The sequence below is a fragment of the Coloeus monedula genome, assembly GCF_965178545.1.
Source record: "Coloeus monedula genome assembly, chromosome: 3".
NCBI lineage: Eukaryota > Metazoa > Chordata > Aves > Passeriformes > Corvidae > Coloeus > Coloeus monedula.
In genome coordinates, this window is record NC_138783.1 from 31,027,652 (window position 1) to 31,042,613 (window position 14,962).

The window sequence follows — 14,962 nt, forward strand, 5'->3', positions numbered from 1 at the left end:
CCCGTTTAGTAGGCAGTGCTATAAAAAAACTCCTTCCTTCTCCCAGCCCACGCCTATGAGGATTACTTGCCTCTTCATTGCCTTCAGGAAGAAATTCTTCAGTGTGAGGATGGTGATGCACTGGCACAGGTTGCCCAGAGGAGCTGTGGATGCCCCATCCCTGGAAGTGTTCAAGGTCAGCTTGGATGGCACTTTGAACAACGTGGTCTAATGGAAGGTGTCCCTCTCTGTAGCAGGAGGCTGAAAATAGAGAGTCCTTAAGGTCCCTTCCAACCCAAACTATTCTACGATGTTGTGAAGCTGTGTTTTAACAACAGGAAGGCAGCACGCTGCCTCGCTCACCTTACAAACCCTCCATGAAGTCTATAAGGAAAACAGGAGTGGAAAGCTGGAGGAGGAAACCTCCTCATTGCCCCCAGACCGGCTTGAAGAGTGGGTGAGGAGAGCGCCGTGATGTCGCACTCCCGCCTCATCCCCACGGGGCATCGCGCAGGTTCCCTGAGAGCCAAGCGTGTCCCGCGCCGGTGTTTCCCCACTGACTTTCCCCATATCCACGTTTCTCACTCACCACAATGCGTTTCTCCACGCCCTTTCCCCCGTCCGGCAGGCGGCAGGCCGCAGCCCGTCCCCATGGCGACCGCGGCTCCTCCCCCAGCGGGCGGGCCCAGCGCCGGCCCCGCCCGCTCTCCCGCCCCGGCCGCCGCTGCGCTCCGGGCCCGGCGCCCTTCTCGCTGCTCTTCCCCGTGCCCTGGCTCCGCTCTAGCCTGGAGCGGGCGCTGCAATGGCTCCAGCCGCTGACCGGGAGGGTTACTGGGGCCCGCCGACCTCCACCCTGGAGTGGTGCGAGGAGAACTACGCCGTCTCCTACTACATCGCCGAGTTCTGTGAGTGGCCGCTCCGGCCGCGGCTCCTGCCCTGGCCCCGGGTCCCACCGCCGCTTCCTTCTCCCTCTCCGCAGCCCTTCGCTCTCTCTCCCCGCGGCGAGGGAATCCCCCCTCCTCCCTGGCCACTTTCTTGCGGGGTGACGGTGCCGCTGCCCCTCAGCCAACCCTGGTGGGTGGAAATGGGTGTTTCCTACCGCCTTCCCCCGCAAATCCATGTCGTAAGGACGGGGTGGTGTAGCCGCTCTCTCCCCAGCGTGTTGTTTGAGCCCCGATCCCAAGCGTGTCCCTTCGGCCTGTGTCCATAGGGATGGCCGGCCTGGAGCGGGGGTGGCTGAGATGAGGTGGTCCCGGGGCTATCACGGGAGCTGGGGTGGTTCTGTGGCACCACAGGCATGGGTGAAGAGAGGGGTATTCTCTGGAGTCGTGCTTGGGGTGCCGCGCCGTGAAGCCGCACGGGTCTGCTGCTCTGCTCCCCTTGAGGTGGGACCATCTGCCCAGCCTGGACAGCCAAACCAAGTGAAACTGCTCAGGGAGAGAAAAGGTATCTTCCTATGCAAGACACGTCTTTATCCAGCGAGAACTTCTTCCCCCAAGTGGTCTTTAGTGCCTCGTGATGACCATCATCAATCAGGTTGCTCTGCAGCAGGTGGTGGGAGTTAAGAGAGGCTGGAAGGGTCGCTCTGTTGCACTTGGTTGTCTTTTAGGATAGCTCAGAGCAGGCCATTGGTTTGACCTCGAAATTCTGTTGCTCAGAAACAGTCAGGATTTAGCATGTTTTAGGGAAAGAAAGAAGGGGCTTCAGCTACAGAGTCATCCATCAGGTGCTTTAGAAGGGAGTCTACAGCAGGTGATAAAGGATCAAGCCCTGTGTCACTGAGGATTTGTTGAAAAACAAAGTATTTTTTGCATTCTGGGCAGCGACTTTAAAGGGTGTAGTAGCTATAATTATGTGCTGCTGCCTGGCAGGCGCCCTGTACTACAAAAAACTTTCACGCATATAAGGTAGGTGCCTGCCTTTGAAGTGTTAGGGCCCTGGGAAAATAGTGCTAAAGTGACCAGGCTCACCCACCCTGAAGTGCTTGAAGTGGGCAATGTGCAGAGGCTTTTCACATAGCTGGGATGCTTCAGCAGCAGTTTAGAAGAGCTTGGCATGCAGAAGATGGAGGGTTCTGGGTGTCCATGCCAAGCTGTGACTCCCGGGTGCACACAGTGACCTGGGTGAGGATCCAAAGTGAGTAATTGAGAAGGAGGCTTCAGAGTGTAGGAATAGGAAGGAGAGCAGGACCTGAAAAGAACAACGGCACATAAGCAGCTTAGAAGCTCAGAGGAAAAAGGAAGTTGGTGTGTAGATTTATGGCTGAGAAGAGGCAGGCTGGCTGAAAAGGAAACAAAATTAAATACTCTTAAAAAAGGGACACACTTAGAAGTTTAAATAGAATGAGACTTTTCCAGAGTGTGTATTTTTGTGTTTTCATTGTTGTCAGCCATAATTTTGGGAGATAGTTCGCATAGGGAAGAGGAAGCTCTGTTGCTTCACTACTGTAAAAATAAATTTGACTAGCATGTAAATTTTTTAAATAATCCCTGCATTGTTGGCCTTGTTAACTGATACTTCCCATCTACTTTTAGATTATTCAGAAGGAAGATGAGGATGAGTGTAATGGGAGGCAGAAAGGCTTGAGTTCTGAAGAAAAAGGGAGTAATTATACAAAGTCTGGTTCCTCCTTATGGTTTCGGTGCTTGGGACCATGGTTTGTTGGTCGGTCAGTTGCACGGAAAAAACTGTATGTAAGGGCTGTGCTGTAAGATGAAGCATTTAAAATGGTCTAAGTTTAAAATGCAAAACAGTCAGTAAGTCTGCTGTGGTTTAGGGTTAGCTTAACAGCAGCTAATTTCAGTCCAGATGCCAAAATGGATTAGATTTTCTTTAGCAGTAGTTCTGTAACACTGCTTTCAGGGTCTGAGGCAGTAAGTGTTGTGGGAATATTATTTGAAGTTTTGCCTTACGGAAGAGTGAAAAATCAGTTTCTGACTTGGTACCACTCAGGTAAAGCTGATTGTATGTAAAAATTTTTGCATTAAATATTTGTTATTAGTAATTTATAAGAAACTTTGGAGGCCCAAAGATTGAAGAATACTGGCAAATCCAAACCAAATAGGTTTCAGGCTGAAGAGCCAAATAGAAAGCTTGTTGTGCAAATTACATTTCTTGGCATTTAGCAATTTGGTTTTAATATGCTACTTTTAGTACAAAATTGCTACATTGTGTTCCAAAAGCCCACATGTAGTTCCTTGCCGTTCACTCCTTAAAAAACTAGTGTAAATTATGACAGCTTATCAGTTATATGTAGTGAGAGATGTGGAAGTGAGGCAAGGTGGTGGTGTTGCTCTTCATACTTGCATTCTCTTGATGTATCCCAAATACAATGACCTGTATTCAAAAATTCTTTTTTTTTGTAATGAAAAATGCTTTTTCTTGCCTTTCTAGGTCTGCACCTAGCCAGTTTTTCTCCCCTGTGGAGGTGGATGACTAACTGCTCTACATCCTTCTGTAGAATATTAAACCAATTTAAATGGAAAACCAGTTGAAAAGAATTGTTTTGTGAGCTTAACTATGTTAAACCTTAAAATGAGTCTTATAGCCCTCACTGATCAAACCTATTGTATGGTATAGTAATTCCTTTTTCAGGGTTTCTCAGGAGTTCTGGATTGATACCTGTGTGCTGGAGAGCAAGTAGTAGACATGCTTTTTTTTTTTCCTTCTTTAAAACTAAACCTTTCCAGATCCCAGTGCTTGAATGCTGAATTACTCAGACTTTTGTACACTTGATTAAGAAAAATAGTAAAGGATAAACCAACCATCCTCCCACACAAGCAAATAGAAAACGGTCAAATATGAGTTCTGGTTTTTAACACTTAGCACTCAAATGTTACAGTTTACTCCTTATTTTGGCAGGGTTGATGTTTCAGGCCAGTTTAGCCCACGTAGCATTGAGTTTTGGGGGTCTGTTTTGATGTGAATGTCTATGACGGGAGCTTTACCCTTCTTGCATTCGGTCATCCCTGTAAGAAGAGTTTCTCTTGTAGAATATGATGAGTGAATATAATTAATCTTCACATATTCCCTTTCCTGAAAGCATGTACAGTAGTACCAATGTAAACAAATACTTTAAATTCAGAGGAGCCCTGTGTGGTACATGAGGGCTTACAATTCTCAGTCAGGAGAATCATGGGGGCGAATATGTTGTCGTTATCAACAGAATGCTGTGTTCCAGTTTGGATCAAATTTGAGTCATGTTTCCAGTTATGTTGCTTTGAGCTATCATTGTCCACGAGTAATATGCATCATCTACAACATGACTGGTTTAGAGATAATATATCCTTATGCTGGCATTTACAGTAGCAAGCATCTAGAACATTGCTTCAGGCTTCTCAAGGAGTTGGTGAAATTGTTTCTTTCTTGGCTTCTGGTCTTGTCTCAGCATGTTCTGATATCTTCATAGAAGAAGATATTTTTTTATTGTTATTATTATAATTTCCAGAGTTAAATCCATTAGTTTTGGTTTTCATTAGAGATCTGGTAAGCGACTCTTTGTAACTGGGCTTTCCTTATGGGACTCTTATCTAGAAAAAAAACCCACCCAAGTCATGAGAATCTGCCCATGTTTCTAGCTATTTTTATTCCTCTTCCTTAAAGCCGTCTGATTTTTGCTTCAGACGAGATTGAAATAAGGTTAGTGTTACTTGTGTTGTTCAGTGTGAGATATCTCATTATCTCACATCTTGGATGACATAGAGTGCCATCCAAGCATTCTCTACATTATGAAGTGACGCAAAAATACTGTTGTTTCTTTTTAGGCATTGTTTGGAGAAGACAGCTGCCAAAGCTGCACAGATCTCTGTTTTCCATGGGGATAATTACTTTAGAACTTAAAAACTTGCAAAATTTACTTCACCTTAGAATAATGTCATTAATGTTGCATTTGTACTGCCACATATGGATTGTCACTTGTTCCTCTTGGGTGTCCTTTTGCATTTTGCCTTTTTTTGCCAGAGGCTTTGGAAAGCAGCTAGAGACTGTTGGGCTAGGTACTGTCTATGTGAGACTAAAAAAACTAAAATAAAGCCAACTGTCTGCCTTCAAGAATTCTGCCTGGTCTTTCAGTGATTAAGTGGCAGATGAAGGAAGCATCATCAAGTTTAATTTGGTGTGATCATCTCAACTGCCTGGCTGAGAGCGAATGATTTAAAGATGACATGACACAGATGAGCTCTAAAGAGTGGATTAACTAAAGACAATGTCACAGGCCCGTAGACTTAATTTAAGACTGAAAGGGATTTGAGTGTGTAAATTTAATGACCTAATTGGAGGAAACCACATCACAAGTTTCCTCTGGAAATTTATCTGGCTTCTTGAGGGAGCTCCCTCAACTGAAGGGACACTGCCGGCAAAAAGGTAAAGGAGACATTAAACTAATTGATGGTGAGTGTAAAGTCAAGTGGAGTGTGCAGAACAGTGCTCAGCTGTGCAGTGCATTTTAGGATGAATGCTTCTAGCTTGCTTTTTGTGCTGCAGACAAAAAGAAGTTGAAAGAGGGTTTCTTTCTCCAAAGAATAGTATAGCAGAAGCAAAATCGTAAGCCAGATGGTCTCTGCTGTCATGTTTTTTTCTTTCTTTCTATTTGATTTTGAATCAGTGGCAAATACCGCTGCATTAATTTATTTCCTTTCCTAGGCTGTAAATGTACATTCTTGGCTTAAGCCTTAAGATAGTCTTGTCGCACTGTTTTGATGCATTTCGCCACCACTAATCATTTATATATTATTTTTAATTCTTCCTTGCTTTTTATCTTTCATCCATGATGCAACTCTACCTTTTATCTCATGACAGCTTAATTTTCAGTTTTCCCAGCCTTCATTGAAAGATGGGGCCGAAGGCTCTTGGGAAGTTGATTTCTCCAATCATCAGTTCTCATTTTTCCATCATGTTGTGGATATGCTTAAAACTTGGCAGATGCTGTGCTAATGGAGCACGTGTGTGTTTATCTGCTAATATGTGTGTAGTTATTAAGTGACAATAAAATTCTTAAATATGGTTTAACAAAGCATTTGATTACTCTGTAATTAGTGCTTCATATTCAGTACTTGTGCAGCTGGCAGTTAGGCATCTGTCACTCCAAATGCTAACAGAGTGGTGACATTTGTACAATTTAATTTTTTTATGTGCAAACTGAGGCAGACAGGTTTATGAACTGTATGATAGGAATTTGCAGAATATAGTAGCTAGAAATAGGAAAATTAATGTAAAATAAATTATTTTAAAGGAACACTGCTGACTTTTAAGCTACTTTTAATGAGCTTTTAGTCACAGATTAAAAACTTTTGTCATAATTGAAAGACAAAAAGTCTTTAGTCTGGGGTTTGTTGTGTTGTGTGTGTGAAACTGCTATTTATGTAATGCATTTTCTATATTTGCTGGTGCCTTTCACAGATAAGTGGGAAAGATTTTTTTTTTTTTAAAAAAAGAAGAATGATTTAATATGCACTGCAAAAATGTTCAGAGGAATTCTGGGAATTGTCTCCAGTCCCAACAGCCCAGCAGTGTATGGTTGTTTTATCTTGCAACACGTGTGAGTGCTCACACACTCGGCTGTTTCTCTGACTACCTCAAGAGGATCATGGAAAGGTTTGTGGCTCGTGAAAGGCTGAGAAAATACAAAGAGTTCTTTTAATTCAAAATACGTATCAAAAATGACATTATAATATAGAAGGAGGAGAACCCACTTGCAAGTCGTTATCAGGGCAAAGCTACCTACCTTAGACTGCCTTCTAGCTGGGGGGCTCTTTGCACCTGCCTCATTAATTACAGACATTCTTCCGTCCATTAGCAGAGAAACTGAGCTGCTGCATGAATTAAAGGTGCTTGGTTATTGTGTGGGGAAGTACTACAAAGAGCAAAAGAACGTGTCAGGAAGAGAGAAATTCTAGAGAAGGTTGCAATAAAAAAAAACCCCAGAGCAACACTGCTTTAGTGTCAATCATTTACCATTAATTGATCTGAATATACCCATATAGGCAAGCTCAGGGTAGAGGCTCAGTGATTTTGCTGCATACTGTTTAGATTTAAGGTTTCAGGCACAGACCCTCCTTTGTACTTGAAAATGCAACTATAAAATATTCAGAGTTTTTGTGCTAGCTCAAAACAGTGGAGTGTCTAACCATGTTACTTTTTTCTGTTTCGAAAAATTAATTTCCTTGAAGAAGTATGCTGCATGTGCACTGTGATCAGTGACTGAAAAACTGGTATTTCTAAATAATCAGTGCAGTCAGCATCTGCAGGATCATTATCTCCTTTACAGTCAGGTCCATCATCTTCTGGCAGAGTACATACTTCAGTGTGTCTGGAGTTCGGGAGGCAGAAGTTGTTCTCTCTGTCAATCTCAGTGGAGAGATTGCATCCTTTGTGCCCCTTCCTCAGCCTTACAAGATTCCTCTTCAGTTCTTTGCCTTTCCACCAACTGGTGACTCAACCTGCCCTGCATATTGCAGAGCTTTCCTGAAGGAAATTCCAAACTTTATTTCAAAATTGAGATTAGTGTCCAGCAGAATGTCTGTTTCCCAGCTGTGTCCTGGGGCATTTGTTTCTTTTATTTGGTTTTACATTATTCCTTGGTTCCTTTTGACATGTTTTTTGAATGCAGTGTCCTTGGAGTGACCCTGAAATGATACGTGCAGAGTGTGTGTCTCTTAAAAGATCTCTGGCTGGCTTTGTCAACAGGAAGGTATTTTCCCTTAGCCAAGTGCAGATAATGCTCAGATTCTCCTCTCTAACCAAAGGAACTGGAGAAGGGGACAGGAGTGGGGCCTGATTAAACTAGGGAAGGTTCAGGATGTTAGTTTGAGACTTGACTTTTACATTTGAGAAGGCAAGATTTGGACTTCTTCAGGCAGAAAAGCAGACAAGCAGAATTAGGAAAAGACATGGTGTTAGGGATGAGCTTAACATCTGTAGGTTTTGTATGAATTTTATATGTATTCCAACATATATATATATATATATATATATAGTAGGATTTCCAGGTATCAACTTAATGGTCATAAGACATGGCCCTAGAAGCTCTTGATTTATACAGTGCTTTAATGAGCTCATTATTTACAGTAAGCTCAAGATTCTACTACTCTGTAAGCTGGATTTTTAGTAATTGCTAATTCCAGTTGGATAAGGATTTTAATTTGAACAAGAACCAGCGTCTGGGAAACAGATGCAATATTAGCTCAAAGAAGTCCTTTAGAGCACTGAGCATTAAAATTAGTCTGGACACTTTCAATCTTGGGACAGAGTATTTCTGTGTTAACCTGATGAACAAATGACAGATCTCTTCATCTTCCCTGGTCAATACCATTTGTTTGTTCAGGCAAAGATCTGCTTCCTGACTGGAAAGCATGCTGTGATCCCTTCAAATGGGTATTTTAAGCTTCATTGAGGAAACTCAGGGATAATTGAAAAATTACTTGTATGTCTCTGAGAAAGAGGATCTGCAGATCTGGCTTGCTCTGAAATCAAATGGGTCATCTGCAACAAGAAGCTAAAATGACCAACAGAACTCATGAACTGATTTTGTTGTCACAGAGAGGAGTTTGTATTTCTTCTAGGTAAAGTGGGTGTATTTTTCTTCTACAAGTTTCTTCTTACCCGTTCTTGCACAGCAAACTTTTTCACGTTTGTGTGGTTCTCATTACAGATTTGATTGTTCTTGGAGGGAATTTGCAGTGCTGCTCTCCTGTCAGAGACTTCCAAGTCTGGTGCTGGCCCCAGACTGCAGCAGCCAAGCTGCTCTGGGGGTTATTGCACGCTGCAGGGTGTATTTCTACTGATATTCCTGCATTCCTTCCACAGGATACAGACTTCATTTATTTTTTTAGATTTTAAATCTTACAGACTTAAGAAAAAACCCACAAATATATAAACTCAGAGTTGTTCCAGCTAATATTTTGTTCATGAATGGAAACTGATGTCTTTGTCTTTCTTTTTCTTTTCTTTTTTTTCCAAGTCCTTTTCGTAGTTGTGAAAATGACCTGTATAAGCACAAAGAACAAACTGTACACAATGTGCTGACCAGTGTATGAGTAAACTGCCTGGAAAATCAGAGAAATAAAATTTTTTGCTTTATTTTTTTCAATTTAGTAGCAAAAACGTAGAAAAAAGTTTGGCAACGCACTCCTGTTCATACCAGTTTAATGCCATCTCCATAAGCTGCCGCTAGCAGCAGCAGTGTGGAAGTTCAGGGCTTTCTTTAGATGCAGCAGAGCAAAAACCGGAGGATCATTGCTGGTTTGTGCTGGTGGTGGGTGCAGTGTCTCTCTAAGAATCAGTTCAATTGAATTGTGTCGATGCCTTGGAACACAGCAGAGAAGTGCTCTGTAGCAGTGAAATCATACAGCAGATGTTGTTTTTGTTCACTTAAACAAACTGCTATGCCTTTGTGGTCTGTGATACCACAGTTGCTTTTCACTCGGAGTTTTGGTGGCTGTTAAATCTTTCAAGGCCCAAGTTTTATAATCCTGCAAGGCTCCTCTTAATATGTTCTCCTGAACAATGCCTAACATCAGTGCAGTGCTGAAATTCTTGAGTCTATCCCAATTTAATTTTTCATGTCCTTTCTTCCCCTCTGTTCTGGGCTGCCGAGAAACACTGTAAAGCAATTTCCATTTCTTAAGTGCACTTCCTTCCGAGCTCTTCCATGCTGATTTCCACTTGACGTCTGTATTATTTTTTTTTCTACACTTGTCTCAAGCATTTCCTCTGCCAGCCTTTAGGCTGCCATTTGTGTTGGGAACATGGTTAATTTGTATATGGTTTTCAACTACTTTGTATCTTATTCAGTAAAACAGACTTCTGCCCGAATTCCTGTCACGCACCTTATAAACTGTTATTGTAGGTACTATATTAATTTATATTTATAACAAAAAGATAGTCTTTAAAGCTTGAACCTTCAGTGTATTTCATATCTCTTCCTTTATTTGGCTAAGACTGTGAGATACTTAAGATACGGACTTTGATCTTACTGTCTTTGTGAGAAGAAGCGTCATTTTCCCTCCAGATAAATAGCTTTTGCCAAGGTTTGTGGATGATAGATGACTGCCAATTTTTTTCTTTCCATTTGTCAAGCAAGAACAAGAGGGTTATCTTGAAATGAGAATTGGACAGTGACTAAAGAATACAGTTGGAATTAGAAGTTGTACACTAGGAGTGACAACCTTTGGGTCTTGCATTATTGAATTAATTAGGTACTGTTGAAAGTTCTTGCTGGAGGTTGTTATATTAACTGGAAAAGGTTGTGAAGACTTTAGAGAAATGAAGTACCTATGTAAAAGAGATAAAGTTAGATATTTAGGAGTGAAGATGATGGCTCCAGGTCATTTCTGGGATCAGTTGCTTGTCATCACATGTTCCAGGTAGCCTTAGGATTATTCATGTAAAGCAGCCCTGAAAAAAAAAAAAAAAAGAAAAGAAAAAAATATATGAGTTGCAGAAGGAATTTAGTTTGTATTAGTACTGCTGATAAGAGGGTGAATATCACTAATCAGATTTGAGTGGTTGCTGTATGCCTGAATCAGGCTGTAGTCGCTGACCAGCTTCATTATCCTCATGTGTTCTCCTACATTTGTCACGTTGTATCTCACTGTTAATTTCCTGCTATCCAAGTAGGGCAAAAGAATGGTGTGAGTCCTTGGTAGGAGAGGCTTTAATTGTTCTGGACACCCAGAGGAAATCTATATTGACAGTAAAAAAGGGAAGAAAGTGAGAGGATTTGGATTTTGAAGATGGGCTACTCAAGCTAAAGCTACAAATACCTGGACAGGAGCACTGGCACACATTATTCTCTGCTGTTCACCATCCAGTGAGCATATTGGGCTCCTCTAAGGCTCAGCTCTCCTCTGTCACTGCTTAGTGCCTGGAAGAGTCCTGCCAGAGCCTCTGGGCTGATACCCACAGCTTCTGTGCCTCAAGCTGGTTTTTCCACTTGTAGTGAGGACTGATGGATGCTGGGTTGGATATACTTGGTAGCTCAAAGCTATCAGCTGCTAAAAGCTGTGCTTTCTGCTCTGGACAGACCCTTAGACTTAGAGGAGTTGGTGCAGACACTGAACAGGAAGCCAGGATGCTGACACCAGCACAGAGAAGAATGGCTGGAAGGAGTTAAGAATGATGAAAATTAAATGGATGATCAGTGTAGTATCATATTGGTCACTGCTTAGTTTAAGCAGGGGCTGAACAGTAATCTTCTCCATGTCTGTTATTTCCTTCCAGTCTGACATCATCAACCTGCCTTAAAATAACATTTAAAATACGTTTTATTTTGTTTTCCAGTAAAGGATATAAAAGAAGCAAATCTGCCCTTCAGCAACAAGCTTATTGCATGTAATATTCTAACTTTACATCATCTCAGCCTAATCTCTTTAGACTTTGATTGCATTTTCCAGATGTAAACACTTGCTTTTAGCGAGCTTTCTAGATTGGTATTTCAAATTATCTGCCTGTGTCAACTGTTTTTACTTTAAATTTGCTTTCAGAATCCTTCCAGGTGTACTTCAAAGTAATTGGTGTGCTTGCTATCATCTTAGATTCATGTTTATTAGGGAAATTATGATTTCTTTTCCATGTGGTTTCCCATACCCTAGGAAAGCAATATTAAAATATGACAGGATGGCATATCAGCTGGCTGTAATGCAAATTTATTCCTTGTAGTCCGGTTAATTGTGAATTTCTTGGATTAGGAATAAAATGTCCTGTAAAGATGGTGTGTGCTATCATATTTGTCCAAGCTGCTTCCTGCAGTCTCAAAACAATGAGCATGAATAGATTCTAGCATCTTTATTATTACATTTTTAAATACTGTTATTTTTAATGTAACGGTACGTTCAAAATGCAAAAACCATTTATTAATGATCCACAGTGCCCTGCACTTGTGACTGGCATTGGTGTGATAAACATAGTGTTACAGCAAGCTAATAGGCTTCAAAGGAGAGACAGTACTTGTTTTTTTAATTTAGGTGTTGTAGCTATCTCTGTTCTGGCCTATCGCCTCAGAATATTTTCATTGCAATTGCTTTCATAATTATCTGTTAAACTTCACAGCTGGGCCTCCACAGTTTTAATCTGCCCTTTTAATGCTCCTCTGGGGAAGAGCAGTTCATGCTGATCTCAGACTTCACTCATGAAAGGTTTTGAGACAGATCCCTCTGAAAAAATCAGCAGTCACCCTTCCTCAAAAAAAAAAAAAAATCAGTACAAGTTCTGTGGCTTTAGGCAGTTCTTCTTCATTTGTGATAGCCTTCAAGAATTCCAAAAGAAGGAGAAGTTCATTATGCTAAACATGAGAATTGTTAACAAAAACATTGTTTCTGGAAAGTACCCAGTTCTTACTGCGCTTGTAGTTTCTACTTTGAAGCTTTACTTATGAGAAGTGGTGTGTTGAACTCATTCATTTTTATTGTGGCACCTGAGGATGGTCATGTGGCTAGAGGAACACTTTGGTGTTTGAAAGTCCTGACTTCAGTTTTATGCAGATTTCTTTGTGACTCAGGCACCTTTATCCAGCCTGTCTTGCATGGATATTGAGACCGAAGACTGGGGTTGCTTAGACCCTGCAGTAAAGGAGACTAAGTAGGTGACCAATGTGTTTTAGATTTGAGGGGAATGAGCAAAAATTTCTTTGGCCCAGCAATAAATATTTTACCATCTAAATTTAAATTTGCACTATAAACACAAATGTTGTGTTTCTGGGATTGCAAGGGTATCCTCAAGGGTATTGGTTTGTTATGAAGAAACAAGTGGAGCTTCAAAATGTGAATTTGTGTAGTATTAGCTTTCACTTATTTATTTTTAGTAGAATTTACATAAGAAGCAAGGTCAGTGTTAGTATAGTCTTCCATTAGGTGGTAGTTTTCGAATGTCTTTACTATACAGTAGCAAAGCAGATGGCAGAGATGAGGGTAAGGAAAAGGATAGCTTAATTGTAACCTGGGGCAATTCAAAAGCAGTTTATAGTAAGGGCTTTTGTAGGGTGTGCATACCAAAGAGGGTGGTGCAAGAGAAAATACACCTACACTTCGCAGGTTTGAACTGAGCTTACTTCTGTGTGTTTTGTTAGTCAGCAGTGTCAAGAGCTTTCTCTTCTAATACCTTTTGATTGTTTTAAAGAACACAAATGTAACATGAAGTAGTGTAATCAGACTAAAATCATCTAAAAATATTAGCTGGACTATTGTGATGAATGCCAAGGGAAAGAATTCTGTGGTTGGAATATGAAGTGTGTAAAACCATAAATCAGAACATATCACTTGATACAGCATGTGAGACCCACTTATAAATGTGCACTGGAAATAAAAATCAAATTGTATTGTTAATAATTCTTTTTTTTTTTCTGAAATTGCCTCATTACCCCTCCCTAATCCAATATATCACTGAAATGGTTTACCTCTTCAGAAGGATATCAACTTACATATCCTGGAAATGGAGGCCCAGCAAGGGAGAAGCAGCCTAGAAGATCTAGAAGCACTGCCCCACATGCTGACTTCAAACACTTAAACCTCCCAGTTGGCCACCAGCTCTGCAGCAGCAATGTTGCTTCAGTTTTTTTGGCCTTGTCCCAGCACTCGGACTTACTGGAAGCAGCGCTGCTGCTGCTGGGGCTGAGACACGTGCAACTGGAACACAGTGTGCTCACACCAGTGGTATGCATCCCAGTTGGTGCTGGCCTTAGGAAGGAGCCTGTGTTCCTGCCTTGTTTGCCACCTTTCTTCACCCACAGTGGATTGTTTTCTTTGCATATCTTACAGTGTGTTGTCCATTCTGTTTGAAACTCTTCCAGGATTCATGGTTTCTTTTGGGAGATGTTGCTGCTGCCAAATGTTTGATTTCTAGATGTCCTACTGAAACGTCCCTTTCCCTTGGTTCAGCCTGTTAGTGCTCATCGGAATGCTCTTCTTTAGTAATGCAAATAATATTTCTTTTCTATCCTTCCCCCATGTAAATCCTTTGGATTCTACATTGCTTTCTTGTAGCTTCTGCCTGGCTGAGATTTACGTAGCTGTTCTTACCCTTTTGAGATCTTTCTTTTCCTTTGTAGTACTCCTAGTTGTTGTATCCACTCCCTCCTTCTCATTTGTGCCTTACAGTTTTTCTCATAATAGTATGACAACTTCTGTACAGAACTATATTAATGCAGCATTCCTTTGTAATGTACTTCATTACATTTTTCTGTGCTGTTTTATCTGTCTTTTATGATTCCTATGATCTATGTGAACTTGCTCTATAGATTTCTGGTATTATTTTAAATACCTAGAAAGATCTAGTAGTCTCAGTAAAGATCTATTGATTTGAGTTGTTATTTATGTGTACTCATTTTTATAGTTCTTCAGGAGGCTTTCATACACAGTTTATACAGTTCAGTAGTTCCTTCAGTATTTGTTTCCTTCAGTATTTTTCCCATTTTGTTATTACAAGTGTGGTGGCCAATACAAGTTGCGGCTGAATTGCTGATGTTTTAACTTCAATTAACGTCCCAATAAACAAAATCAAGACTAGCTTAGTATTTGGAAGGGAGAATAATGCAAGGTAAGGAATGGATCTTGTGGCTTAAAAACAAACACCCCACACTCCCATTTTTTAATTTCTCTTTTATAATTTATTTTTAAAGTCTGTGTTGATCCTGTGTTCCAGCCTGCAGTAACAGTGTGTTGTATTTCACTGAGTGACGGGAAGTTTATATTGATCCTTCAAGCACATTAGCAAGTAGGGAGTCCAGTAATTACACATTGGCAAAATTCCTGTTGGGATGACTTGGTTTTCTCCCCTTGAGGTCCTTCTGAAATATCAAATGGAAACAGGAGCTTTCATTTCCTGACACTCCGAAGTGCAGTTATTGTAGACTTTGAAGTGGAAGATATTAAAACTGGCTGGTGGAAGTGAAAATCTAATTGCTGCTCTGCTCTTCTGGTGATAAGCCGTAAGCGAAAACAGCGCAAGATTGGAGTTAGTGGCCAAACCAGGTGCTTCTGTGTAGTTGATTCTT

General features: G+C 41.1%; 1 protein-coding gene across 1 annotated transcript in view; it reads left to right on the plus strand.

Moving 5' to 3' along the window:
* The first annotated feature begins 716 nt into the window (after positions 1-716).
* The window catches only part of ACER3 (alkaline ceramidase 3), a 56,887-nt gene continuing 42,641 nt past the window's right edge, over positions 717-14,962 (plus strand). Inside the window, exon 1 of the mRNA XM_082278307.1 lies at positions 717-884. Coding sequence (XP_082134433.1) covers positions 782-884 — 103 coding nt within the window. The 5' untranslated portion in view covers positions 717-781. The remainder of the gene's footprint in view (positions 885-14,962) is intronic.